The following is a 25820-nucleotide window of genomic DNA, read 5'->3' on the forward strand; positions in this document are numbered from 1 at the left end:
AGAGATTAGGAAAGAATAGTGTAGTAGGAAAATTTAGTGGAGAAAAGAGGCTGAATAACTTGGTTTATAGGGAAAGCTAATAAACTCAGGACAAAAGATTTGCACCATCTACATTAGGCCACCAGTGCCCGTTTGAATAGCGGAAGGTGCCCCGCCTTGGGCTCCCTCTCTCATGGTTCTTGGAAGCCGGGGCAAGTAAGTAGACATGGCGAGCCTCCCCACTCCAGATGGGAATTCAGCCTGAAAAGGAGAGGAAGGGAGAGGGAGAAAGAGAGAGAGAGAGACGGGGTGGGGGGAGCCAGATTCCAAGAAACTAGTTCGAGAGACTAGTCCAAGAAACTGGTCCATCCTTTATTGTTCAGAAGGCTTTTTATACTTTTGATTGTACATAGAGACCAATGGATAATACAACATTATGCAGTGTCAACTGCCCTGACTCTTATCGAGACCAGGCTTTCTCTCTGCATACCTAGTTGTATACATAAGTCTTAGGTGATTTACGTCATCTTCTGGCCAGAAGGCCAGTTAGCATTTTACAGCCCTTTTCTGATAAGGGTAATAATGTTATTCTCCCCAAAGTCTGGTGCCACTCTCAGAAAGCACTAAATAAAGTTACATTCTTCCATAGCAAGGATACAACAATTTATAACAAGGGAAAAGGAGTACAGTGATTTATAACAGAGAAAAGTAATTAACTCAAAAGTCTGTATTGCTAACATCAAAACTACTATATTCCTATTTCTGCATCCTGTTTACATTGATTAATATCCTCCCAGGTGCCTAAAAGATAAAGGATATGGAGGCCTGGCAGCAAACATTAACTCAACAAACTCTTCACCAAACTAATTCTTAACTCTAAAAGGCTCTATATCTTTAAGATGTTTTGAGCTTCGTGCCTCTCACGGTTGGGGGCTGTAAACAATCCACAATGTAAAAGTCTGGGCAGACTTTTAAGCTGAGACATTCTTTTTATATGCAGGAGACTGTTAACTGGAGCCCTAAGTTAATTCCTTTTAGAGGCAGAAGAGTGGAAAGCACAGTACAATAAGGCAGGCAGACTCTGGCTTTGGGGGGTAGATGTTCAGGAAAACCCAGGGGGAAGCCCTGACGCCTGACTCGCTTGCCCGTCAGGCCTCTCCGCATGGCCTTGTCCTGGGTGGGGTCTCCCGTGCTGGCTCCCGGTGCTGCGTTGAGTACTCCTTTCCCAGTTGTAAACCAGTCTGTTGTGCTCTGTCTAGTTCTCACTTTTGCTTTTTGACCTGCATTCAGGCTTCACAGGAGGCAGGTAAGGTGGTCTGATATTCCCATCTCTTTAAGAGTTTGTTGTGGTCTACACAGTCAGAGGCTTTAGTGTAGTCAGTGAAGCAGAAGTTTGTTTTTTGTGGAATTCTCTAGCTTTTTCTGTGACCCAGTGGCTGTTGGCAATTTGATCCCTGGTTCCTCTGCCTTTTCCAAATCCAGCTTATACATCTGGAAGTTCTTGGTTCACATACTGTTGAAGCCTGGCTTGAATTATTTTGAGCATTACTTTGCCAGCAGGTGAAATGAATGCAGTTGTGTGGTACTTTGAACATTCTTTGGGATTGGAACACAGGAAAATGAAATCTATCAGTGCTTCCACTTTTTCTCCTTCTATTTGCTATGAAGTGATGGGACTGGATGCTGTGATCTTAGATTTTTGAATGTTGAGTTTCAAGCCAACTTTTTCGCTCTCCTCTTTCACCCTCTTCAAGAGGCTCTTTAGTTCCTCTTTGCTTTCTGCCATTAGAGTGGTATCATCTGTATATCTGAGATTGTTGACATTTTCCTGGCATTTTGCATGATGTACTCTCTATTTAAGTTAAATAAGCAAGGTGACAATATACAGCCTTGCTGTACTCCTTTCCCAGTTTTGAACTAGTCCATTGTTCCATGTCCAGTTCTGTTGCTTCTTGACCCACATACAGGTTTCTCAGGAGGCAGGTAGGTGGTCTGATATTCCCATCTCTTGGAGAATTTTCCACAATTCATTGTGATCCACATAGTCAAAAACTTTAATGTAGACAATGAAACAGAAGTAGATGTTTTTCTGGACTTTCTTGCTTTTTCTGTGATCCGGTAGATGTTGGCAGTTTGATCTCTAGGTCCTCTGCCTTTTCTCAATCCAGTTTGTACATCTGGAAATTCTTGGTTTATGTACTGTTGAAGCCTAGCTTGAAGGATTTTGAGCATTACCTTGCTAATGTGGAATAAGTGCAACTGTGCAGTAGTTTGAACATTTTTTGGCATTTCCTTCCTTTGGGATTGAAATGAAAACTGACCTTTTTCAGTCCTGTGGCCATTGCTGAGTTTTCCAGATTTGCTGGCATATTGAGTGCAGCACTTTAACAACATCATCTTTTAGGATTTTAAATAGCAAGGCTCCACTAGCTTTAGTGATAAAGCTAAGGTTTTTCACTGTTTTCCCTGCTGATAGAAATGGTTGTTGGAAAAAATCACTGCAGAGTCTGAGGAGAAGGGCCCCGCTCCATCCTCTGTCTGCCTTGGGATTTGCTGTGTGGTGGTATTCCAAGGCTTGTGGTGGAGGCTGACTTCTCTGCGTCTTCAGTCAGCAAGGGCCCTGATGCTGCCTTTATTTACCGGTGCATTTTTTGATGACATGGAGAAGGTTGAATGGCCAAGGGGTGCCAGAGACCCACCCAGAGGTCACCTGCCAGCTTGCCCCGTGTGCCAAGGGACCCACTGGCTCCCTTGTCTGTGTGGGGTCACCTCTGCCAGCCCTGAGGGGGCACAGTTCATGAGGCCTGCGCTGCCCCACAACACTGTAGCTCCCCCGTCTATCAGGCGGGAACAAATGAGTCCCCAGTGCCAAGGCCAAGTGTGCTGACGGGAGACCCTGGGGAGGGAGAGGCCCAGATGGCGCCCCCCAGGAGCCCAATGCACCCCGTGCCGTGTGCCTTGCAGACGCCTGGAGCAGGGCTACCGGGGGAGGCTGAGCCTCCTGCGATCCGAGGTGGAGGTGGAACGCGAGCTGTTCTGGGAGCAGGCCCGGCGGCAGAGGGCCGGGCTGGAGGAGGACTTGCGGCGCCTGCAGGCGGAGGAAACCGGCCTCCGCGAGAAGCTGACCCTGGCCCTGAAGGTAGGGGGGGCAGGGTGCTGACCCTTTTCGGCCCCCCATCCGAAAAGAGGGAGGCTACATTGTCCGGGGGTCGCTCCTCCACACCCACACCTTCCTGGGCCAGGACTGAACCCTCCCCGCGGCCCTGGGGCCTTGACGCTAAGGAACGTTTTCTGCAGCCACTGAGAGAGCCCATTTGTCAGCGGAAGCGGAAGCATCCTGGCTTCTCCAGGAGAGACCCAGGCCTCCTCTGCAGCCGTGTGGGCCACAGGATGGGGGCCCCCGGGCTCTCGCTCTCGGCTCTGGGTCGGCAGCTGCCGCCTCGGCTGCCTCCCTGGGACCAGAGCACTAGACCAAAGACAGAAGCGTCACCCGCCCACAGCCCTGGTGTGTGACCCGCTCGGGGGCGCTCTTCCTGGCTGTGGAGAGCGTCCCTGACCTGCTCCCCACCTGCCTTTGCTTCCAGTGAGGTGGCCCCGGCCCCACCTCCTTCCTCTTCCCTGACTGTGGGTTCCTCCACACCTGCCCTGCCTCCGTCCCCCAGAGGAGAAGCCAGGCCTGCCTTCTGATCGTATCCTGTGTCTCCGGACACCGCCTTCCTTCCAGTGGACTCCTGGGCTGTTGCAGTGCAGCTTCAAATCCGTCCTAACACTGACCTGTGTCTTGTAGGAAAATAGTCGATTGCAGAAGGAGATGATTGAAGTCGTGGAGAAGCTCTCAGACTCAGAGAAGCTAGTCCTGAAGCTGCAGAATGACCTGGAGTTTGTGTTGAAGGACCAGGCAAGTCCTCTTGCTGAGTGTGAGTCCGCAGAGAAGTGCCTGTGGGTGCTGGTAAAGGGCGTCAGGGTCTTGATGGAGAATACACAGAAGACGGAATTGGGTTTTTCTGCTAAAATTCCACGTGCTGCTCAGTCACTCAGTCGGGTCTGAATTGTTGTGACCCCATGGGCTGTAGCCCGCCAGGCTCCTCCGTCCATGGAATTTTCCAGGCAAGAATACTGGCGTGGGTGCCATGTCCTGCTCCAGGGGATCTTCCCGATCCGGGGATTGAACCTGCGTCTCCTGCATCTCCTACGTTGGCAGGCGGGTTCTTCAGTGCTAGTGCCACCTGGGAAACCTAAGACTCTGTGATGGAGAGGAAATCATTAAGGCCACTTTGCCTGTATTTCCCTCCCCTTCAGGCAGTACAGGGGTGCAGGTGACACCCCAGTGATGCCCTGCATGTTGACCTTCTGGTGGCGAGGCCTGGACCAGTCAGCAACTGCACAGACCCCAGTGCTGGGGTGAGGAGCGCTTACAGACCTGGCCCTTTCTGTCACCTTGAGGGGAGGAGGGGAAGGGAGGGAGGTGCGGGGTCCGTGCAAGGGGCCTCCCAGGTGGCTGAGGCAAGAAGGCAGCCCAGGGTCCAGGTGGGAGCATGACCACCTTCCTGAAATTCTGAACATCCTTCTGCCCCGAGACCTTGTAAACGAAGGGCAGGGAGGAAGAGGAGGGACAGGTGGCTGCGCCTGCAGATGCTGAGCGTACTGCGGCAGTACGAGGGGGTGGCAGCCCACCCTCTACCTGGCCTGAGGTCCTGGCCCTCATTTTCCTGCTTGCTTTCAGCTGGAGCCTCGGAGCACAGAACTCCTAGCCCAGGAAGAGCAATTCTCAGAGATCCTGAAGGAATACGAACTTAAGTGCCGGGTAAGTGGCCTCTTGCCTGAGGGAAAATCATGCGCTGTCTGCTCAGGACTGGGTGGCCCCTCCCACCTCCTGGCCTTCACGTGGTGGGTGGCCCAGCCCGGTTCCACAGGAGCATCCCTACATGAGCTGGGTGGGCGTAGCTTCTGACGTGGGCTTCCTTCTTCAGTTGAGGTCCTCTGAGCCTCATGTTTTTGTTTTTTCAAATTTTTTTGGCTGTGTTGCATGGCTTGTGGGATTGCAGTTTCCTGACCAGGGATAGAACCCACACCCTCGGCAGTGAAAGCATGGAGTCCTCAATGCTGGACTGCTGGGGAGTTTCCCGAGCCTCATGTTCTGCAAGGAGGCAGTTGGGACTTGGCCTGCCCAGCACCTGTGCCCAGCCCCACACAGGCTGCTCACCCCAGTCCCAAGGCCCCCGTGTGTGTCCAGGCACCATGTAGGGCTTCATCTTGTTTCCTGTGGTTGAGTGTATGCATTTCCTGGGCCAAACCTACAAGTGAGCCCACTCAGCTGGCATTGCCACCATGCAGAGGAGGGTGCAGGTGGTGAACAGCCACTGCTGGGAAACAGATCACACTGTTACTCCCTCAGGATTGTCCAAGACAATCAGACAAAACATGATTGTTTGTAGTCAAGGATGTAGTATTCACTTGCTTCTTAATGGTTTCCCTCCCGATTAATGTAAGAACTGTCTCTCTGCACGTAATGCTTTGGCCACACCAGAGGATAAAGGTGAGCCCGTGCTGGTCTGCAGTGTGACGTGACCCCTGCCTCCTGCCTGCCACACCCCGACTCCCGGTGCCCCTGCAGTCCTGTGTATGGGTCACCTGTGTAGCCCTTCTCAGAGACCGCGTGGTGTGTGGGTTTTGTGGTTAACTTTCTGGGAGGAACTCTCCTTCTTGCTGTGTTTTCTCCCCCACTTTGAGCACCTGTGACTAACCAGCAGTTAATACGTGGCTTTAGTGCACCTGACTTTTTTCATACAGGTGTGACCCCCTTTGTTTTTTCCACATGACTGTCACCTAACTGTTGCTACTCATTTCACTTTTGATTCTTGGAATTTTGGCAAAAAAAAATTTTACATTTTGGTGCTACTTATTCAGAGATCTTCCCTCTTTTGGGGGGATATTTTTGGCTGTTTTAAACTAGCATTGAGAACGTTAAAAAAATTTTTTTTTAATAATTTCTAATACACGAAGTTGCAAATGTCTGGGCAGCCAGCCCCTCTGTGTGTGCTGACTCGGTGTGGCTGGCCCCTCTTCCTCTCCAGTGCTTTCCAAGCGGCTGTTGAAACCCACCCTCTCCTGCTTTCTTGCTGAACTCACCTCTCCTGCTAACGCTAATGCGAAGAGAAGCCTCGAAGGTTCCAGAGCCCTCAGACCTAGGGCTTCACTGTGTGCAGTGGACTTGCTGCCTTTCCCAGCTCTCGGGGCAGCACCCTGTGACTGCCTTCAGCATCCACAGGCAGCCCAAATTCACGTGCAACCCACACAAAAGCAGGCACATGGCTCCCCAGCCCTGCTGGACGCACCCTGGATGGACAGGCTGGGACCCAGGACAGTGCATGTCATCCTTAAGCACTTAGAACAGGGCAGTCTGCCTAGCATCATACCTTCAGGGCCTGTTTTCTGGCTCTGCTGAATTTGTGGATAATGTATATGGTCTTGCAGTAGCTGTTTGAGGGGCAGAAGGAACCACTGAAGGGGCAGGGCATTGGGTAGAAATTATTCTGTCGATGTTTCCTGCCATATCAGCGCTGCTCAGTAAAAATAGCAGTCCTGTGTGTACTTCCAAGTTTTCCAGTGGTCACGTTAAAAAAGGTAAAAGAAAAAAAAAGGTAAAAAGAAATGGGGGACGTTAATTTTATAACATTTTATTTACTCCGTTACTTTCACAGTGTCATCATTTCAGCATGTTATCAATATAATCACATTTTAAGTGAGCTATTTTGCATCCCTCTTTGGGAACCTGGTCTTTAAGATCATTGTAGAGTTTATGCTGCACACCTCGATCCAGACTGACCACATCAAAGATGCTCCGCGGCCTGTGTGGTGTCGTTGTGGGGCGGGGGGCCGGGGCGCACACGCCCGCCGCCCCACAGGCCTCCCTGCAGCTCTCGCTTCCTGGCCTTGCCCTTTCCCCTGGGACAGAGGTGCTTGCTCTGGGGAGATTGCGTATTTGCTCAGAGTTTCTTAAGGAGGTACAGTGGTCCTAGTAAACATGTGCTTCCTCTAAGATCAGCAGGGCCTGTCCCTTCTCCCACGTGGCGTAGAGTCGCCAGTTAGAGGCTCCTCCTCCCAGCGCAGGTGTGGACACAGGCCAGGCACCGGCCACCAGGGAGATAAGAAAGAACTGACAAGACCTGCCTGGAGAGGAAACTCAGATTAAGAAATCAGAGAGGAGGGCCTGTCCTGGTGGCCCAGTGGTTAAGACTCCAGCTCCGATGCAGGGGGCACGGGTGTGATCCCTGGTTGGGGAACTAAGATCCTGCAGGCCACCTGGCACAGCCCCCCAAAAAGGAAAATCAGAGCGGGAGGTGGGGCCTTGAGGGTATGCCTGGCTTTGACCCCAGAGCCTGGGGAGGAGCCGGCTGGAAGCGGCATCACATGTGGCGTCCTCCAGGTGGGGTGCCCACGGCCCGCCCGAGGCGGGGGGAGGAGCACGTGGACCCACCGTCATGGGTCCCACCCGAGCATGGCGCCCGGGCCGTGGGACCACCTGGGAGAGTGGGCTGTGTACGCTGCCCTGCCTGGCCTGTGAAAGCCAGGTGACCAGATGGGCTTGTTGAGTTCTATTTCATTCTTTGGGTGGATAAATGATGCTTGTTACAAACGAGACCCTTCCTCTTGTATTTTTCCCTCTGTGCTGTGCAGCTTGCAGGGTCTTAGCTCCCTAACCAGGGAGCAAACCCACGTCCCCTGCAGGGAAAGCACTCAGTCCTAACCGCTGGACCACCAGGAAGGTCACAGAGGCCCTTCCTCTTAAGCCTCATGTCCCCCGAATCTCCCCTACCCCTTACGAGCATGCTCCCCCAATCTCTTGTGGTTTCAGGTGTTAAAAGGTCTCTGTATTTTCTCCATTCCTCACTTTCACTGCACCTTTCTCCCCCTGGGTCCCTTCTGGGTATCCAGTGCTGGAAGGTGGTGCCAGGCATAAGAGGTTGGGAAATGACTCCCGCTCCTTGTCGCTCCCGGAGCAGTTCGGTGCCTAGGTATAGTGTCGGTGCCCCATCCTGGAAGTCAGGACCCGCCCTGCTGGGGCCTGAACTGTTCCCCGGGTGCCGGCACCATGCCCGCTCCTGGGCCTGATGGCCGCAGTGGCTGGAGGAAGTGTCTGGCTCTGCCCACAGGACCTGCAGGACCGTAACGACGAGCTGCAGGCCGCCCTGGAAGGCCTGCAGGTAAAGGCAGCCCCGAGTTGGCACGGCCGCCTGTCCCCGGGACACGGCCCAGCAGGTAGGAGCTGAGTGCTTGGAGGTGGTGGGTCTGCTGGGAGGTGGTGGGTCGCGAGCTCCTGCCCCGGGGGTGGGGCGGTGGGCCAGCCCGCTGTGCAGGGGGTCACAAGTCCTTCGGACCACTTGTGTGGGAGAAGGGTCCTATCTGAGACGAGGGGTTTAGGCAACCCAGAGCCCCAAGGGAGATGGAGGAGGAGGAAGGTCCTACTGCTTGGACAGAGTAAGTGGTGAGGGTTATGATGACCTTGCTGTGACCTCAGGGCAGGCGTGTCCCCTGTGAGCCTCCTAAGGCAGGGGTGACGGAAGGAGATAACCCTGGGGAGGGTCAGCTGGGCAGGGGAGCAGAGAGCGGGCTGGGGGTGTGGGGGGCGGCCTGTGATGGCTGACGGGGCAGTCCATGTAAGTGTTCCTCGGGGCCTCCGAGGGCAGCCGGGAGGGTCTTCTGTGCCCCTGGCCTCTAAGGGAGGCCCTCACCTGCACCTGCAGCGGTGCACTCTACTGGCCCCCGAGCCGCAGCCCTGCCGCCCTCAGCCAGGGGTGGTTGGCGTGTGGCTGCTGTCAGCACATGCCTCAGTGAGTGTCAGGGGCCCGTGTGGCCAGGGGTCGATGGTCTTTATCCCTGGGCGGGCCTGAGCTGTAAGGACTGTGTGGCCCTTGCTGAGAGCCAGGACCTGCGCCCTGGCTGCGGTGGCCAGATGGCTCTGGGTCGTAGCATCGGAGGGAGCCCCAAGCTTCGTGTTGGCGCCGACGCAGCCAGAGCGCTCTCCCGGCTGGGGCCTTTTCTCTTCCCCTCGACCCCATCTAAGGAGAAGGGGTGGTCAGGACAGCAGTGCTGTGGTGCAGGGGTGGGTGGTGGAGGCCGGGCTGGCCGTGCCTCCAATCGGGGCCACTCCTGACCCAGGCGGCAGTTTCCTGTTGTCAGGGCGATGGGATGCTCTCTTTCCTAAGATGCTTACCCCAAATTCTCTCAGCCGATGTTGCCGAGTCTGTCCCTCTCTCTCACGGACTACAATTCAGGAACTGAAAAGAGCGGGCGACAGGTCAGGATGTGTCTGCTCCCTTCACTTTCCAGCCCATCAGCCAGCATGGGTGAGACGCCAGCAGTGGCCACGCTCACGTTCTGACCCGAGCCTTGAGTGTGCCCCCACCACGCATGGCGTGGGGGACACCTGGGCCCAGGAGGGCTGGCCGTGCTGTGGGTCCAAAATCACTGCAGACGGTGACTGCAGCTACGAAATTAAAAGATGCTTGATCCCATGCTGGTCTGAGCAGAACATCTATGGACATGTCCTCTTATTTTCAGGCACCGTCACGTTCGTGGGTGATTCCGCCCCAGCGAGTATAGAAACAGAGATCATGTTGGAGCAGCTGAAGGAGCGTTACCAAGAACTCAAGATCCAGCTGGAGACCAAGGTCAGGGGACTGAGGGAGGCCGCAGAGGTCGGGGAACTTGCTGCTGCTGAGACGCGTCTGCAGGCACGTCTGCCCATAGTGAGCGCGCTCAGGGGGACGGAGGTTTGCAGGGAACGTGTGTGACCTTGACTTTCTGCCTCCACCCCCTTCGGAAGGAGGCAAGACAGAAGCAGATTCTGGGAGCAGAATCTTGGTTCCTGTGATTGCCCTGTACCAGGGGCTCCCCAGGGGGCGCTAGTGGAAAAGAGGAGATATGTCGCCAATACAGGAGTCATAAGAGACGCGGGTTCGATTCCTGGGTCGGGAAGATCCCCTGGAGGAGAGCATGGCAACCACTCCAGTCTTCTTACCTGGAGAATCCCATGGACAAAGGAGCCTGGTGGGCCACAGTCCACAGGGTCACACAGAGTCGGACACGACTGAAGCGACTTAGCACGCAGGGGCTCCTAGGCCAGCCTGCCCAAGCCTGTCTTCTTGGGTGACTGTGTCTCTTACTCTGTTACTCGACTGTGGTGGGTTTTGTGGAGGGATGGTGCCCACAGCTTGTCAGGTGTCACCACGGCCACTGGGTGGTCCTGCCCCTGGGTGCCTGCTGTGGCCTTGCCTTCCAGGCCTCGTGGAGGTGTTGTTCCCCTCTGCCCTCCTCCTGCGGCTACCTGCCGGGCCGCCAGCCTCCCTTCTGCACCTGCGGGCCTCCCCCCAAGGCTGCAGCGGAGGTTACAGGAAGTGACGGAAGCAGGTGGCCACACAAGCCGTGGGGAGCCTTTCAGGGGCCTCGGCACCCTGTTGAAGCTGGGCCACCTGCTGTTTGGGTGCTGTACCCAGCAGCCTTGCTTCATCAAGTGAATTGTATTTGGAGGCCCCCGGTCAACATCACTCATGCCTCTATCCTCAGGTTAATGACCACGAGAGGAAAATGGAGGTGACGAAAAGGGCCTTTGCAGAGGAGAGGAGGCAGCTGGAGCGGGCCTTCCAGCTCGAGGTTGGCGTGCTGCAGGGTCAGAAGGCCGAGTTGGCGACGCTGCAGGCGGAGTCGCAGGAGGTGGTCCGAGGCCTGCGGGAGCAGCTGCAGAGGAGGGCGGAGCTGGAGCGGGGCCATGCGCACCGCCTCAGCCAGGAGAGAGCACGGCTTCAGGAGGCGCTGCAGAGGCTCAGGTCTGCCACCCCGGCCTTGAGGGATCTCGGGTCCAGGGTATTGCCGAGAACCCAGATTTGAAATTGAATTTGGGCAGATTGCTCAGAGTCACAAGTATGCATAACCTGAGTGGTGAGCCCTGAAAGAGCAGGTTATTTTACACAGGTTCTGACTTTTCTTTCAGCCACACTGTGTGCATGGCATGAGAGAGCTTAGTTCCCTCACCAGGGATCGAACCTGTGCCCCTGTGGTGGACGCATGGAGTCTTCACCGCTGGACTGCCAGGGAAGTCCCAAGGAGTCTGACTTTTAAAAACGGTCTCCCTCATCCGTCATCTCGTGGCTCCTGAGGAGGTGGATGAAAGGCCTAGATGCCCCCAAATAATGGGAAAGGCCTTTAGTTTGGGTTAGTGGAGTTCTTGAAAGAAACTGAGATTTGTGGGAAAAGGAGAGAAAAGGTTTATTTGGAAAACTGGAACATGATCTTCTGTGCTAGAGAAGAAGGGCCCACATGCCCATCCTCTGGGCCCCACTAGGAAGCTGAGGGGCTGGAGAGGCCTGAGGGGAGGCTAAAGGGGGGGAGGTGGTCCGTAAGCCGGTGATGGAGCATCAGGTATGTAGCCTGGCCCTCCTCCCGGGCCCCCTGGGGCCCAGGCCGGCACCCACTTCATCTCAGGAGCCCAGGCCTCTAGAAGGTCTTTTCCAGGAGCCTCCCAGCACCACCCAGGAGATGACCCTGGTGACTGCAGGCAGGCACAGCTGTGTGTTGTGGTTGTACTCTCCACACATTGTGTTTTGGCCCCGTGAGCGCCCACACAGCACTCCCGCAAGCTCCCCGTGTCCTGTGGAGAGAGAGGCTTCGTGAGCTATTGTGTCCCTTTTCTGGGCAGAGGACACTGGCTCACCGCACACGTGGGTGTGTCCAGCTGAGGCGCCAGCCCCTGCCCGCAGGGTGACCATGGCATGTTGCTTCACCGGAAAACAGATCCCGTGGGATTTATGATAAGCCAAGGAGTAAATGTCAGTGCACCTCCCGGCTTGAGAAGGAAAATACTGACACAGCCAGTGGCCCCAGGCTCTGTACCCAGACCCCCCGCACTTCCCCCCAAGGCGCCTGGACTGTTTATCACCTTCTAGACCTTGCTCTAGGCCTCTGCCTCAGACGCAGCGATCCCCTAATGATGTGGAGCCTTGGTCGTGGTGGGCTGACTTCTGAATTTCCTGCTCCATGAAGCAGGTGGTGCTGGGCCTCACAAGTGGCAGAGAGCCTCAGGTGAACATGTGGGCCCACTGCTGCAATTGCGGCTACGATCGAAGGCTGGTCTTGGGCCCAGTGGACCTGCGAGTCCACATCAGGCCCCGGCACACTTGGGGGCCTTCCGTGCGGGATCAGCCCAGCGGCCACACACCCTCTCTGCCATCTGTCTTGGGCACTTCCTCTGGACAGGCACAGGAGCCCAGTGCTGTCCTGATCCTCCACCCAGCCCCCGGGCCCGGCGGGCTGTGCTGGGCCTCTCCCTGCTTCTCCTGACTTGCAGCACGCCTTGGCTTGTTGGCCCCACAGCTAACGTCACAGTTCCAGTCTCAGTGGTGTCTGGATCATTGGACAGGGTTTCCTGGGGTGCAGCCGGGAGTGAGACAGGTGTTTGCAGCTTTTGGCCCCAGAGTGGTGGGCGGAGAAGGCTCCATTCTCCAGCATCTGTAACCCTTGTTACAGGTCTGTTCAGGTCTTATGTTTCCTCCTGGGTCTGTCTTGGTAGATTGTTTCAAGGCATTTGGACATGGCCGTTTTTCAAATCTCCAGACCGGGCGTTTTACTGAATGGTCCTCCACTTGGATGTGTGGTTAGATGCCTTCTTTATGGGACCATCTTCTTCACTCTGATGTGTGGCCTTTCATGAAACTGTCTTTGGAGTACATTCCGTCAGTTTTCCTCATCTGAAAATGTCTCAGCTTCTCTCCCATTTCTGAAGGCTGGTCTTCCTAGGAGCACAAACCTTGATGTGCAGTTGAAGGCTGCCCTCTGCCCTCTGCCCTCTGACCTGGGCAGGCTGCTCTGTGTGAGCATCCATTTTCCATTGCTGCAGTGATGAGTTACCAGGAAGTCAGAGGCTTAAAGCATCATAACTTAAGATTTCACGGTGCTCGAGCCTGGAAATCAGAAGTGCCTACGACTGGGCGAGAGTCTCTGTGTTGGCAGCCGCCTTCCTTTCTGGAAGCTCGGGAGGAAACCTGCAGGCCTCCCATTCTTGACCCACACCCTCCCCTAACGCCAGCAGTGACTGGTTGGTCCTCCTCGCGCTCCATCCCGACTCCCAGTCTCCTGCCTGCTCTTCCACAGTGGAGGGCCCTCGTGGACAGCCTCGGACACTCTTTCCATCTGAGGGCGGTGAATTAGCAGCTTTAATTCTGTGTGTTGCGTTGGTTCCCCTTGCTATGAAATGGCACATGTGCAGGTTCTGGGTGCAGACGCCTTTTAGAGGCTGCTACTCTGTCCCCACAGGAGGCGATCGGAGTCGTGTCCTCTCGCTGCTGTCAGCGTCTCCAGCTTTCGCGGTTTTCCTTTGGTGTGTTTAGGTGTGTATTTCTTTCGTTTTAACTTTCTATTGAAGCGTTACATGCACACACACACAAATTCACACGTGTATACAGTTGGAAGAACTGATGAACTGGACACATCTGTGTCACCAGCACCCAGAACATGTCCTCCAGGGTCACTGTTCCAAGTCGGGATAGTGGTAACCCCTGGGGGAGCTCTGGGTAGCCCCATTGTTTGTTCTCGGTGCTGGTGTTCCTAAGAATGGAATTGTTGAGTCGTAGGGCATAGGTACTGTTTTCTTTTTATTTACTGCACTTAGAAATTATGCCTGCTGAATATATAGATTTGTGTCCTATGAAAATCTTTCAGATATTCTTTGTAAAATATTGCCTCTCCCCTCAGTGGCCTTTTCAGCTGGATGTATGATATTAGATCTTTTCACTTTTCCTCCTTTTCTTTAACTCTCTTCCATTTCTTCCATCTTCTTTTCTGTACATGGCACGTTCTGGGTACTTTTTCATATCTCTGTGTTCCAGGTCAGTGACTTTTTCTTCAGCGATATCTAATCTACCAGTGAGCTTTTATTTTGACATTGATTTTTTTTTTTTCATTTTCTAACATTCTATTTGGTCCTGCGTGATCATTTCTGATAGCTTCTTGTTGCTTGCTTGTCCACTTTTTATTTCCATCTTTTATTTAAGTAAACATTTAATAATATTTATCCCAAGTTTGTGTCTGATAATTCCAATATCTGGGATCTAATTCTGTTGTTTTGGCTTCTTCTGACTCTCATCAGTGGTCCTTTCCCACATACGTTGTGGTGACCTTTGGTTGTGAGCTCATGTTCACACGATGTTTATCTCTGGGACTCTTGAGAGCTGTAGTAGAGGGTTCTCCCTGCAGAAAGGGTGTGTTTTGCCTTTGCCAAGAAGACTTGGGAGCCTCTTAATCTGAGACCACTTAACCTCTTCCAGGGAACCCGCCCAGCACACGCGCCCCCATTGTGGTTTCTGCACACTGATGTAGGTGTTGGCCTCAGGGTAACGCTCAGGGCAACCCCATTTTGTGTTGCTTAATGCTCACAGCTCTGGTTTCAGCATTCAGGTTTTTGTTGAAGGCCCCTGGAGGTTTCTGTAACCTTCTGTGAGGACACCACACCTTAGATGATCAGCTCTGCACAGGCTCTGGTTATCTGGTGAATGTAGAGGACTGGGATAAGGCAACCGCCGTCTTACTGGAGGTCCAGGAAACTGGAAGCAGAACCCCCATCCCCTGCTGCCACCCAAATGCACACACATACCTGCCTCGAATCAATTTTGTTTTCCATCCAGGAGCCTGAATAACAGTTCAAAACACAGACCTCATTTGAGATCACTCTCCTCATTGAAACCCTTCACTTCTTTTAAAATTCCACTGACTTCTGTGTCTTAATTTTTCTCTAGTTCCTCATGAGAAAAATGAAATCATACTTATGCTTATGAAGGAGATACTTATGCTTGATATTATAAGAATAATATATTAAACATATGAGGTCATGTGCTTTGAGTACTTTTAGATTGAAAAAATCAGAAGCTAATGCCAGGTAGAAACCTAATGTTTAGGGGAATAAATGTCAGTGACACCAGCACATATCAAGGACAGGTTTTCTGGGCAGCAGGCATGGGTTTCAAGCTGTCTCCCCGTGATCTTTATTGGTCAGTTGCTCATCTGTTCCACATGAGTGGAGTTACCTTCCAGGGAGACTAAGAGCATCAGAAGCCAAGGGCTCCAGGCAGACTTGGCCTGGGCAGCTTCTGTCAGTACTTGCTTTCCCCTCCTGAAGGTTCCACATTGCATCGGATCACCCTCTGTCCGCTGATGTGGGCATCTTTCCAGTTTCCTCTACTGGGGTCCAGCCCCAGCAGGATCCAGGGGTTCCCTCAGGATGGATGGAGTAGGCGAGAGAGAGAGAAAGAAAGAGAGAGACGGGGAGACCAAGCTTAGGTGGAACAGGTCTGGTCTGTAACTTTATTTTTAAAAAGAGCTTTTATACCTTGGGTGGTACATAGAGGGGAATGGAAGATGCAGAGTCATGCAGGGTCAGCAGTTCTGACCCTTATCAAAACCAGGCTTTCTTTCCATATACAAAAGTCTTATGTGATTTACATCATCTTCTGGCCTGGAGGCCTGTTAACAGTTTATGACCCTTTTTTCTGATTAAGGTTTGTCAGCCAGAAAACTTATTTTCTCTAAAAGTGTTTTTTTCTAAAGTCTGGCGCCACTCTCAGAAAGTACTAAATAAAGTTACATTCCTATGGGGCAGAGGTGCAGTGGGTTATAACAAAGAAAAAATTTATTAACTCAAAGGTCTAATGTTGCTAACACCAAGGCTACTACTTATTTTCCCTACATACCAACTATATGAACTAATATACTTCCAGGCACACAATTGGTAAGGGATATGGGAAGTTGGCAGCAAGCATTGGCTCAACAATGAAATCCTTCATCAGCACTATTCTAATAATTTTTACTCCTCGAAGGGCTCTATGCCTATTAGAATGTTTAAGTTCCCCTGCCTTTCATGGTTGGGAAGTTGTGAACAATCATGTGCGTTAGTTGTAAGAGTATGGATAGACCTGCCATGCCAGTTAGAATGCTAACAGAGGGGTTTGAATTGAAATATTCCTTTCATGCCCAGGAGACTTATCAACTAGAGCCCTCAGTTGATTTTCTCCAGAGAAAAGTGGTCGGGGAGAGCCCCCTGGTAATGCCAAAAGAGCTGGTGAAAGGCATAATATAGTAAACAGTAGACAGACAGATTTTGGTGTCAGGGTAGATGCTTGAGCAGGTCCAGGGAGTCCCTCGAGTCCTGATCCGCCTTGCCTGTCAGGTCTCTCCTCATGACCTTGTCATGGGTGGGATCTTGTGTGCTTCCTCCTGGCATTCCTCCAGTGCTGACCTCAAGGTGTACGATAGGGGGCACTCCCCATAGGATTCAGCTTCCTGAGTCCTTGTGTTCCTCAGCTTTGTGCTCGGGGTCCCTGGGGGGGATTTCCTTGCAACAACTCCATGAGGACTCTCACCCAGCATCTTGCATCGGTGCCAGCTGTGAGCACGCTGACATTTCAGTGAAGGTGTAAGGAGATGCAGGAATGGGCCAGCTGTAAACACAGAGAACCAAGGTGCCGAATACTTTAGTCACTGGCTCTTTTAGGAGCTAAGAAAGCTTTGTTTTTCTGTAGCTTTTCTCTTGGGAGATGCAAACCAGAGCAGGTTAACACTGGATACAGGGAGGGACTGGTGCCCTGCGTCCCCATCCAGGGAAGGAAAGTGTGGCTAGGGGTCATTGCAAGACCAGACTCTGTCGGGTGACCAGCTCCTGGAATTCCCACTCTTCTTTCTTTTTAATTTGTTATCCAGAATCAAGTTGGAAAAGCTTTCTGAAGAAAACACTCTGTTGAAAAATGAGCTGGGGAGGATCCGACAAGAGCTTGAAGCTTCAGAAAGGACAGAGGCTGCACAGAGGTAAGGGCCAGCTCAGTGGTCCCACCCCAGCCACCCATCCCGAACACGGTTCGCTCATCATAGAAGAAGCTCAGAAGGCATTACTGTAGATAGTGGGACATGTTCACAGATAACCCATATTCCAGGAACAGTCAGCAGAGAACTGTGCTGCCCTCCGACCAGCCTTGATAGGCACAGGAGGGCTCAGGCATCCTACAGAATACTCCATAGCGTGCTCGAGGGTCAGAGGAGGCATCCTGCATCCCTGTAGGGGCAAGAGGGCCTCTTACAACCTTCCTGGGCCAGTAGAATCTGTTTGTTCTTGTCCTGATGATGAGTTCGGCTGTGCTTTTGTCCAAGGTTCATTCCTGGTCTATGGATTTCAGTGTGTCAGAGTCAGGGGTCTAGCGCAGGGGCCTGCGCACTGAGGCAGGAGCTGTGTGTATTGCAGGGGATACTTGGCGTTAGATTTCAGCTTTCACTATCAGAGCCTCATAAGAAGGGTTTGGCTTTTTTTTTTTTTTTTAATACAAATAAGCTCAGCTCTAAACTGCTGAGAATGTGGTATTGATTTGATAAAAGTGCCGGACGATTAAAGTGTGGAATCCAGAGTGGATAGTCACCCAACGATCACTGTTACATTACAGCAATTCTGAAATCCGAAAGGTTTCTTCCCTCCAGGAACCATTTTCCGTAGCTTTGGTGCTGGGACCCTTTTGACAGCAGACGTCAGCAAATGCAAGGCTGTGTTGGTCGTTACACTTCTGGATGTGAAGAGCACTGCCACGTGCTGGAGAGAGATTAACATGTGCTGTGCAACTGAGGAATGTTTTGGAGGGTTTGTTCTTACAGTGCTGGCAGGGTTCCTCTGGTTCCCAGGCTGGGATCCAGTTGGACCAGTAACAATAACAGTGCAGGACAGTGACAGACCAGTGGCTGTAGGGTATTGAGAGCAGGTGTACAAACCAGCCAGCACGGTGACCACAGTGAGCAATGACTCATCAGTGATACTGTTAACTTTGCTTCTTCAACAGGAAGGAAATTGAGGTCTTAAAGAGAGACAAGGAAAAGGCCTGCTCTGAGATGGAAGAGCTCTGCACACAGGTTAAGTATTGACACCTGGTGTGAAACGGATGCACCACCCCCTCCCTTTTCTATTGTTTTGAAATAATCTCAAACTTACAGAAAGGAAACAGAACATTTTTATGGAAGTTAGAAGAGGTGCTGGCCCATCAGCCCCCTCCCACTCCAAGTTGGGGGATCAGTGTGGATATGACAGGTTGTGGCCCCGTCAGCTGCAACCAGGACCTCGTGTGGCTTCAGTCTGCCTTTCCTTGTTCTTAGGACCTGGTGCTTTTGAAGGTGATAAGCAGTTGTTTTGGTGTGTCTAGAACTTCCTTAGAATTGGATTCAGATTATGTGGAAATATCCTCTTCTCATTCCATCCTGTCCGGGGACACAAGCTTTAGTGACGTCCTTAGATTCTTGGTCAGGTGGTGTTGGCCAGGCTTCTTCACAAAGTTACTTTCCCCTTGGTTATTCCTGAACATTTTATGGGAAAATCCTTTGAGATGATGTGAATGTCCTGTTCTTCATCAAACTCTCACCCAGTTGTTCTCCCTGTTTATTTAATGGGTTATAATATGTTACCATCAGTATTTATTTTCATGCTCAAGTGTCCCAGGTTTGGCTATAAGAGCCCCCTCGTGGTGAGTTCTGGTCATTATTTGAGCACTTCCTTACTTTCTAGTGTCCCATGATATTCCAGGTTCATCTGGTACTTCCCTTGCCCCAACCCTGGAAGCAGCCACTTCTCCAAGGAATCCTTGGTGACTTTTAGCTCAGAATGGTACTTGGGGACCAAGATTTGGGTACTGGGGGTGCTCACGGCTCCAGGGTCATCACTATGTCCAAATACAGTTAGTGCATGGAACTAGGGAGTGTATATTTATTATGCTCACATGCACGTGGTTTCAGGTATATTTATTTGTACACCTCTCTACCAAAAATCATAAATTCAAACTGCAGTTCCAATATCACAGGGATGATTCTAGCTTTCTCTCTCTGTGTTTATCACTTACGCCTCTAGCAGTGGAAAGCCTGGTCTCCATCATCCTCAGTGGATGGACTTTCTGTGTGATCAGGCCCCTTCAGCCTGCACGTGAATGCCCTTCTCACTGCTCAGCAATGGCCACCACACTGGTCTCCCTTTGTGCCACGAATAAATGCTTTCTGCACTTGGTCTCACTTACTGGCTTTCGTACCGAAGCACACAGCTTGGAGGGCTTCCCTTGTGACTCAGCTGCTAAAGAATCCGCCTGTAGTGCGGGAGACCTGGCTTTGGTCCCTGGGTTGGGACGATCCCCTGGAGAAGGGAAAGGCTACCTACTCTGGTATGCTGGCCTAGAGGATTCCATGAACTATATATAGTCCATGGGGTCACAGAGAGTTGGGCATGACTGAGCTTCTTTCATTTCACTTCACACAGCTTGGATGTGGCATTCTTTTTTTTTTTTTTTTTTTTTAATTTTTTTAAAAATTGAAATTATTACTGATAATTGCAGGCTCACATAAATTACAGAGAAACACGCTTTGTCCAGTTTGCCCAGTGGTCACGTTTTATGAAACTTTAGTGTCTGTGGTAGTATGCTAGGGCTGCCATAGCAAAGCACCACAGACTGAGGGGCTCATACAGCAGAAGTTTATTTCCTCACAGTGCTCGGAGTTAGAAGCCCAGGTCAGGGCGGGGCTGGCTTCTTCTGAGGCCTCTCTCTGGTCTGTACACAGCTGTCCTCCCTGTGTCCTCACATGGTCCTCCTTCAGATGCGTCTGTGTCGTCACCTCTTATTAGGGCACCATCGTACCGCATTCACACGACCTCGTTTTACCTTAATCACCTCTTTCAGGACCCCATCTCCAACTGCAGTCCCTCTGTATAGGATTGGAAGTTTGGGCTTCAACGTGTAAATTGAGGTGTGCGGGGGCGCAAGTCAGCCCTTAATGAGCATCGCGGTCAAGCTGTTGACATTGATGCAGTCCGTAGGTCTTACTTCCCCAGTTTGGGGGGGTGTTCTTTTTCTTGGGGGAGGGGCTTCGTGGCCCCGTGGCACATGGCATCTTAGTTCCCCAGCCAGGGATGGAACCCGAATGTCCTGCCTTGGAAGGCAGCTTCTTAACCACGGGACCACTCAGGAAGTCCACGTGCTTCCGCAGCTTTGCTTCTGTTCCCATGTGGGTGTCAGGTCTACATGGTCTCATCCCCTGGGCAGGTTCATGTCTCCACAGCCCAGCAGCAGCTCCACAAGGTCCTTCATATCGTTCATTCACAGCTGCATCCGCCACCTGTCTTTCTGCCCACCTATCCCAGCCCCACCACCACCCTTACGGCAGAAAACGAAGAGGGACTGAAGAGCCTCTTGATGAAAGTGACAGAGGACAGCCAAACTTGTACCATTTCACCAGTGACACACAAGGAACCATACCGAATGCGCTCTCTGGGACTGCCTCTCCTCACACAGCACGGCTCCCTGCTGTGCGTCCACAGTTAGTTTTTTCCTGTCACTCGATGGCATTCCAAGGCATTAACGTCCCACAGCTCGTCTTCAGTTCAGTTCAGTCGCTCAGTCGTGTCCAACTCTTTGCGACCCTGTGGACTGCGGCACGCCAGCCTTCCTGTCCATCACAAACTCCTGGAGCTTGCTCAAACTCATGTCCATTGCGTCAGTGATGCCTTCCAACCCTCTCATCCTCTGTCATCCCCTTCTGGTCCTGCCTTCAGTCTTTCCCAGCATCAAGGTCTTTTCCAATGAGTCAGTTCTTCACATCAGGTGGCCAAAGTATTGAAGCTTCAGCATCAGTCCCTCCAATGAATATTCAGGACTGATTTCCTTTAGGATGGACGGGTTGGATCTCCTTGCTGTCCAAGGGACTCTCAAGAGTCTTCTCCAACACCTCAGTTCAAAAGCATCAATTGTTCAGCACTCAACTTTCTTTATGGTCCAACTCACATCCATACATGACCACTAGGAAAACCATAGCTTTGACTAGATGGACCTTTGTCAGCTTTTTGACATGCTGTCTCGGTTGGTCATAGCTTTTCTTCCAAGGAGCAAGTGCCTTTTAATTTCATGGCTGCAATCACCGTCTGCAGTGATTTTGGAGCCTAAGAAAATAAAGTCTGACACTGTTTCCACTGTTTCCCCATCTATTTGCCATGAAGGGATGGGACCGGATGCCATGATCTTAGTTTTTTGAATGTTGAGCTTTAAGGCAACTGTTTCACTCTCCTCTTTCACTTTCATCAAAAGGCGCTTCAGTTCCTCTTTGCCTTCTGCCATAAGGGTGGTGTCATCTGCGTATCTGAGGCTATTGATATTTCTCCCGGCAATCTTGATTCCAGCTTGTGCTTCATCCAGCCTGGCATTTTGCATGATGTACTCTGCATATAAGTTAAATAAGCAGGGTGACAATATATAGCCTTGACATACTCCTTTCCCAATTTGGAACCAGCTTGTCTTACTGCTCGCCTTTTAAAGGATGGCTGGGTGATTCCAGTGTTGGGCTGTCACAGAAGCTGCAGTGAACATTCCCAGGCAGGTCTTTGTGTGGATGGTCCTCGTTTCACGGGATAGATGCCCAGGAGAGCAATCGCTGTTCTGAACAGCAGTTGCATGGCTAGTTTCATATGAAACTGCCCCGCTGTTTTCCAGAGCAGCTACTGAGGGTTTCTGTTTCCGCCAGCGGTGCATGCTCGGTCCAGCTGCCCCACATCCTTGCCCACACTTGGTGTTGTCACTCTTATTTTAGCCAGTCCAGTAGGTGAGGGCCCCTGGGTCAGAACAGCTGGAGGGGGCTGCAGTGGGCTGTCCCCTTCCCCTCGCTGGTTCCGACCTGGTAAAGAAGGAGGTTTCCCTTGTGGGCCGAGAACAGAACGCTCTGTGTACTGCAGAACAGTCGCGGTCCTAGTCTACTCAGGCTCCATACAGAATGCCACAAGCAGGCGGCTTAAACTACAGGGTTTATTGTCCCAAGGTTCCTAAGGCCACGATCAAGGCAGGGCTGGCTTGGTTCCCGTGAGGCCCTTCCAGGCTTGTGGGGAGCCCCGTCTCACTGTGTCTTCTTATAAAGTCACTTTCCCATTGGATTAGGACCCCACCTTGCGAGCACATTTAACCTTAATCACCTGCTAGCAGCCTTGTCTCAAGACAGTGGTGACTTTGTGGACCCGGCTCTACCCACAGCAGCCACCTTGTTTAGGCCTCCAGCCTTTGGCTCCTGGTGAGCTGTGATGCTCTTTGCCTGTCTTTCTTTCTGGTTTTCAGAGCATTGGTTTGCCCTGTGACTTCAGTTCTCTGATGGGCCTCAGAAGAATTGTTGGCTTTCAGCTACTCAGCTTTCTCTTTGTTCTTGTTGGGAGGGGCGGGTAACGACTTCCAAGCTCTTCCCAGGCCAGAGCGGAAATGGTGTTTTGTTTCTCACGTGGGTTTCTGCACGCTCACTGTCAGGACATAGAAACGTAGTGGATTTCCACCTGCCGACCCTATGTCCTTGCTGAGTTCCCACTCTCTCTGGGAGGGCTTTTATCACCTCTGGTTTCCCAGACACCTGCTGTACCCTGGAGAGACCCGCAGTTCCCAACCGCCTCTTCCCACTGCTGCCTGCCTCCCCGAGCCTGGCTGATAAGGTGGGAACACCCACCCTGGCGCGACAGTGATGCATCCGCCTAGCTGTGCATGAACCCTGCTCCGAGGCACAGAGGGCTTCAGACCCTCAGCCTCCAGAGCAATTGCGAGGGAAAAGCAGAGGAGTAAAACATGGTTTGTGTGAAGGTGTGTGACACACGGTTGGAGATAACGAGCTTCCTTGTGTCACCTGCTGGCTGCTGTTTATCCCAGGCCACACCGCCAACGTCCAGCATCCACAGTCTGCAAAGTGGGTCATTTCATCAGTGTGCTGTGTCTAATGACAATGATCAGATTTTTTAAGAGAATCATGTGCCTCAGGTTTAGCTAGGTTTTTTTTTTTTTTTCCTCCAACTTGTGTAAGATAATGTCAGAAATAACCGTGGGAGAAATAAGAAAATCATGCCAGTTCTCCAGAGCAGTGATGGGATGTTGATGGGGTATGAGTGCTCCTGGTGCCCAGCGTTTGTTTCTTGGGGGATGGATCATAGTTCATCCTCTGCCTGGTGGCCTGAGAGCCCATCACTCTGGGGACACTGAGCGAGTGCCTCACCCACTAGTTGCTAATAGTAACCCCACCCCCAGCTGTGATGACCAAAATGGTCTCCAAAGATTGCCAAGCATCCCCTGGGGAGAAGAGTGTCCCTGGTTGAGGACCCCTGGGATGCTGCTGGCTTAAAAAAATAACTTTCCGACCTATGTTTTCTCCCTTTTTGTTCCAGAGTCAGAAGTGTAGGGATGAACTATCCCAGCTCAACCACAGGGTCCTACAGCTCGGAGAGGAGGCCTCTACCCACCAGACCCAAAGTGAGAAGGATCACATCGCCGTCCAGCTGCTGACACACAGATTGGAGGAGGCCTTGCTCTGGGAGGAGCTGCAGGTGAATGGCGGGCGGGTCAGGGAGGGGCGGGCAGCCTGGCCTAAAACACCAGGGACAGCCCTGACGTGCCTGCAGGTAAAGCGAGGGGCTTCACAAGCAAGCCCTGAAAAATGTGTGAACTTTTAGCAGCTTTTGCAAAGCTTGATACCTCTAGAGAAAGTAACAGAAAGGAATTAAATCCTGATGATAGGAGCCTAAATTGGGATGACCTCTCCAGAGGTCATTATGGCAAAACATACATCAAGAGTGGTCAAGAACATTGGTGTGCTCCGACTTCATGATTCTGCTGTGGGAACTTTACTGAACATTGTGTATGGACTTAGCTGGGTGTATTTTCATTGCTCTGGTGTTTATAATAGCACAACAGAATTGGAATCAGCTTTGAAACATCAGCTGTATTGACTAAGTCAGTAAATTATGGTGCTGCCATTAAAAACCACGTTTTTGAATGGTATCTAATGCTCTGACATTATAAGAGAGGAAGCATGGCGTACGATGTCATGGTGGCAGCATGTGTGTGTGTGGAGGAAGGGCCAGGAGCTACAGCACGTTGGGTGTGCTGTGATCACGGATGACTTAAATTTGTAATTCTTGTTTTCTGAAGTTTCTGCATTTAGCACGTATCACATTGCTAATGTTCTTCTTATACTTATGAAACCAACATTTAAAAACAGGGTAACCAAATCCAAAAACTTGAACTTGAACTTGACCGCGTGACTCAGGACCGTCAGAGCCTGAGACTGGCACAGTCACAGCTGAGAGAGGCCCTTGAAGAGAGTCGGGACCAGGTGGGTGTGCACGGTGGTCCCGGGCTGAGGGGGGTCAGCCTCGCCTCTGACAGCCTGCACATCAGAGGGCCGGCCAAGGGCATCGTGGGGCTGGCGGAGGCCACACAGCTAGGCCGAGGACGCAGTCAGGCCCTGTCCAGGGTCAGGTGGAACACGAGTGAACCGTGTGAAGGGCTGTGCCTGTTCCCTCATGAGGGCAGGTGGCCATAGCAGCACCTCTGGGTGTGCCCTCTGCAGGTAGAGCAGCCAGGGAACACGGAAGGTGGCCTCCGAGGTCCAGGCCACGGGCGGAGCAGCCCCCGAGGGGACCAGCTCCTCGCCCCGGCAGAGCCCGGGTGTCACATGCCTGTGCATGTGTGTGGCAGTGCCGCCAATGCCCTGCCCTGCGCTTGTCCAGCACCTGCCAGGCTCAGAGGTGCAATGGGGGGCAAGCAGGGAGCTCATGGGCTGGGACACACAGATGTGAGCAGAGTGGGCCCAGGAGGGGTGGCGGGTGCCTGCCAGCGAGAGGTGCTGGGACTCAGGGCTGGTTCTTCCGAGGAGCTCGAGCAGGAGGAGAGGAGGGAGGTGATAGTGTGAGGTGCCCTGAGGGCCTCAGGCCCTGGTGGACTCAGACATGGGGTGCTCTTGGAGAGCCAGGGTCTGCAGGAGGAAGGGGCTGTGAGAGAGGGTCTCTAAGCCTCATGTCTCTGCTCAGCCTGGCACCAGGTTCCCCACCTGGCCCCTGGTCTGACCCCTGGACTTAGCTGTGGACACCTGGTGTGAGAAGTCACTTCTCAGATGGCCCAGGTTGCAGAAAGGTCTGTCTGCATGTGGGACCCCTCCCTGTCCAGGGTCTTAGGAGGGGCTGGCAGACTCCTGTGGGCCCAGCCCCCCACTGTCAGCAGGCACTTTCTCCAAGGTGTCTCTGTGTACTGGGGGCTCCCTTCCCTGTTCGTAGTGCAAAAGGAACCTTGAGAAATTGCCGGACTGGTTTGAGCCTTTGAGGTGAAGAAGACAGGTCCATCCGTGGGCAGCAGGGCTGGGCTGCCGGAGGCTTCCATGCCCGCTGGGGTGGGGGGATGCCCAGCACTCAGCTGCTGTCACAGGCAGGAGCAGCTGCTGTGAGGCAGCTGGTGTCACCTTTGGTGAGTTAGATGAGGACCCCTGAAACACGCCTGGATGAGAGTGCGCAGAGGGAAGTAAGGCGCTTACAGGGCATCTAGGGACCATCGGGGGTGCAGAGGTGGGGGTGCATCCAGAGCCGTGGGGAGGGAGTGGTCCTGAGGTCACAGGGCCAGCAGGGGAGCCAGGCGTCAAAGAGGGCGCTTACACGGCCGGCATCCCAGGGTGCTGTGGGAGGGGCACCTGCACTGGCCTCTCTGTGGTATCGGGTCCTTGTTGCATAGCAACCAAGCACCCAGGAAGGGCAGACAAGCATCCAGGCTGCTGAGCACTGCGCTGGGGGGTTTCCTTAGTATCACTGCCCCACATTTGGCCGGGCCAGTCTGGATTCAGGGTGGAGAGGTCCGCCATCATCTGAGGGGCTCACTGCCCCACCCCAGCACCCAGAACATGGAGGCCCTGGCTTCCTGGCTGCAGGGGCCCTGCTTCTCTTCTGGGGACATCCTGCCTTCTCAAGTGGCAGTCAAGCAGGGCTCTCCAGAGCAGGGCCCCCCTCCACC

General features: G+C 52.6%; 1 protein-coding gene across 5 annotated transcripts in view; it reads left to right on the top strand.

Annotated features, from left to right (window-relative positions):
• Window positions 1-25820, top strand: part of NINL (ninein like) — a 98768-nt gene that overhangs the window by 67323 nt on the left and 5625 nt on the right. For 4 of the 5 annotated variants that reach the window (XM_069547139.1, XM_069547142.1, XM_069547140.1 and 1 more), the window contains 10 exons: window positions 2944-3118; window positions 3767-3877; window positions 4703-4783; window positions 8133-8238; window positions 9541-9650; window positions 10546-10805; window positions 16723-16827; window positions 17841-17910; window positions 23210-23368; window positions 24043-24156. In XM_069547139.1, the coding sequence (XP_069403240.1) occupies window positions 2944-3118; window positions 3767-3877; window positions 4703-4783; window positions 8133-8238; window positions 9541-9650; window positions 10546-10805; window positions 16723-16827; window positions 17841-17910; window positions 23210-23368; window positions 24043-24156 (1291 nt within the window). The remainder of the gene's footprint in view (window positions 1-2943; window positions 3119-3766; window positions 3878-4702; window positions 4784-8132; window positions 8239-9540; window positions 9651-10545; window positions 10806-16722; window positions 16828-17840; window positions 17911-23209; window positions 23369-24042; window positions 24157-25820) is intronic. The other variant, XM_069547141.1, reaches the window with a different exon arrangement.

This window comes from Ovis canadensis, chromosome 13 (assembly GCF_042477335.2).
Source record: "Ovis canadensis isolate MfBH-ARS-UI-01 breed Bighorn chromosome 13, ARS-UI_OviCan_v2, whole genome shotgun sequence".
Taxonomy (NCBI): Eukaryota; Metazoa; Chordata; class Mammalia; order Artiodactyla; family Bovidae; genus Ovis; species Ovis canadensis.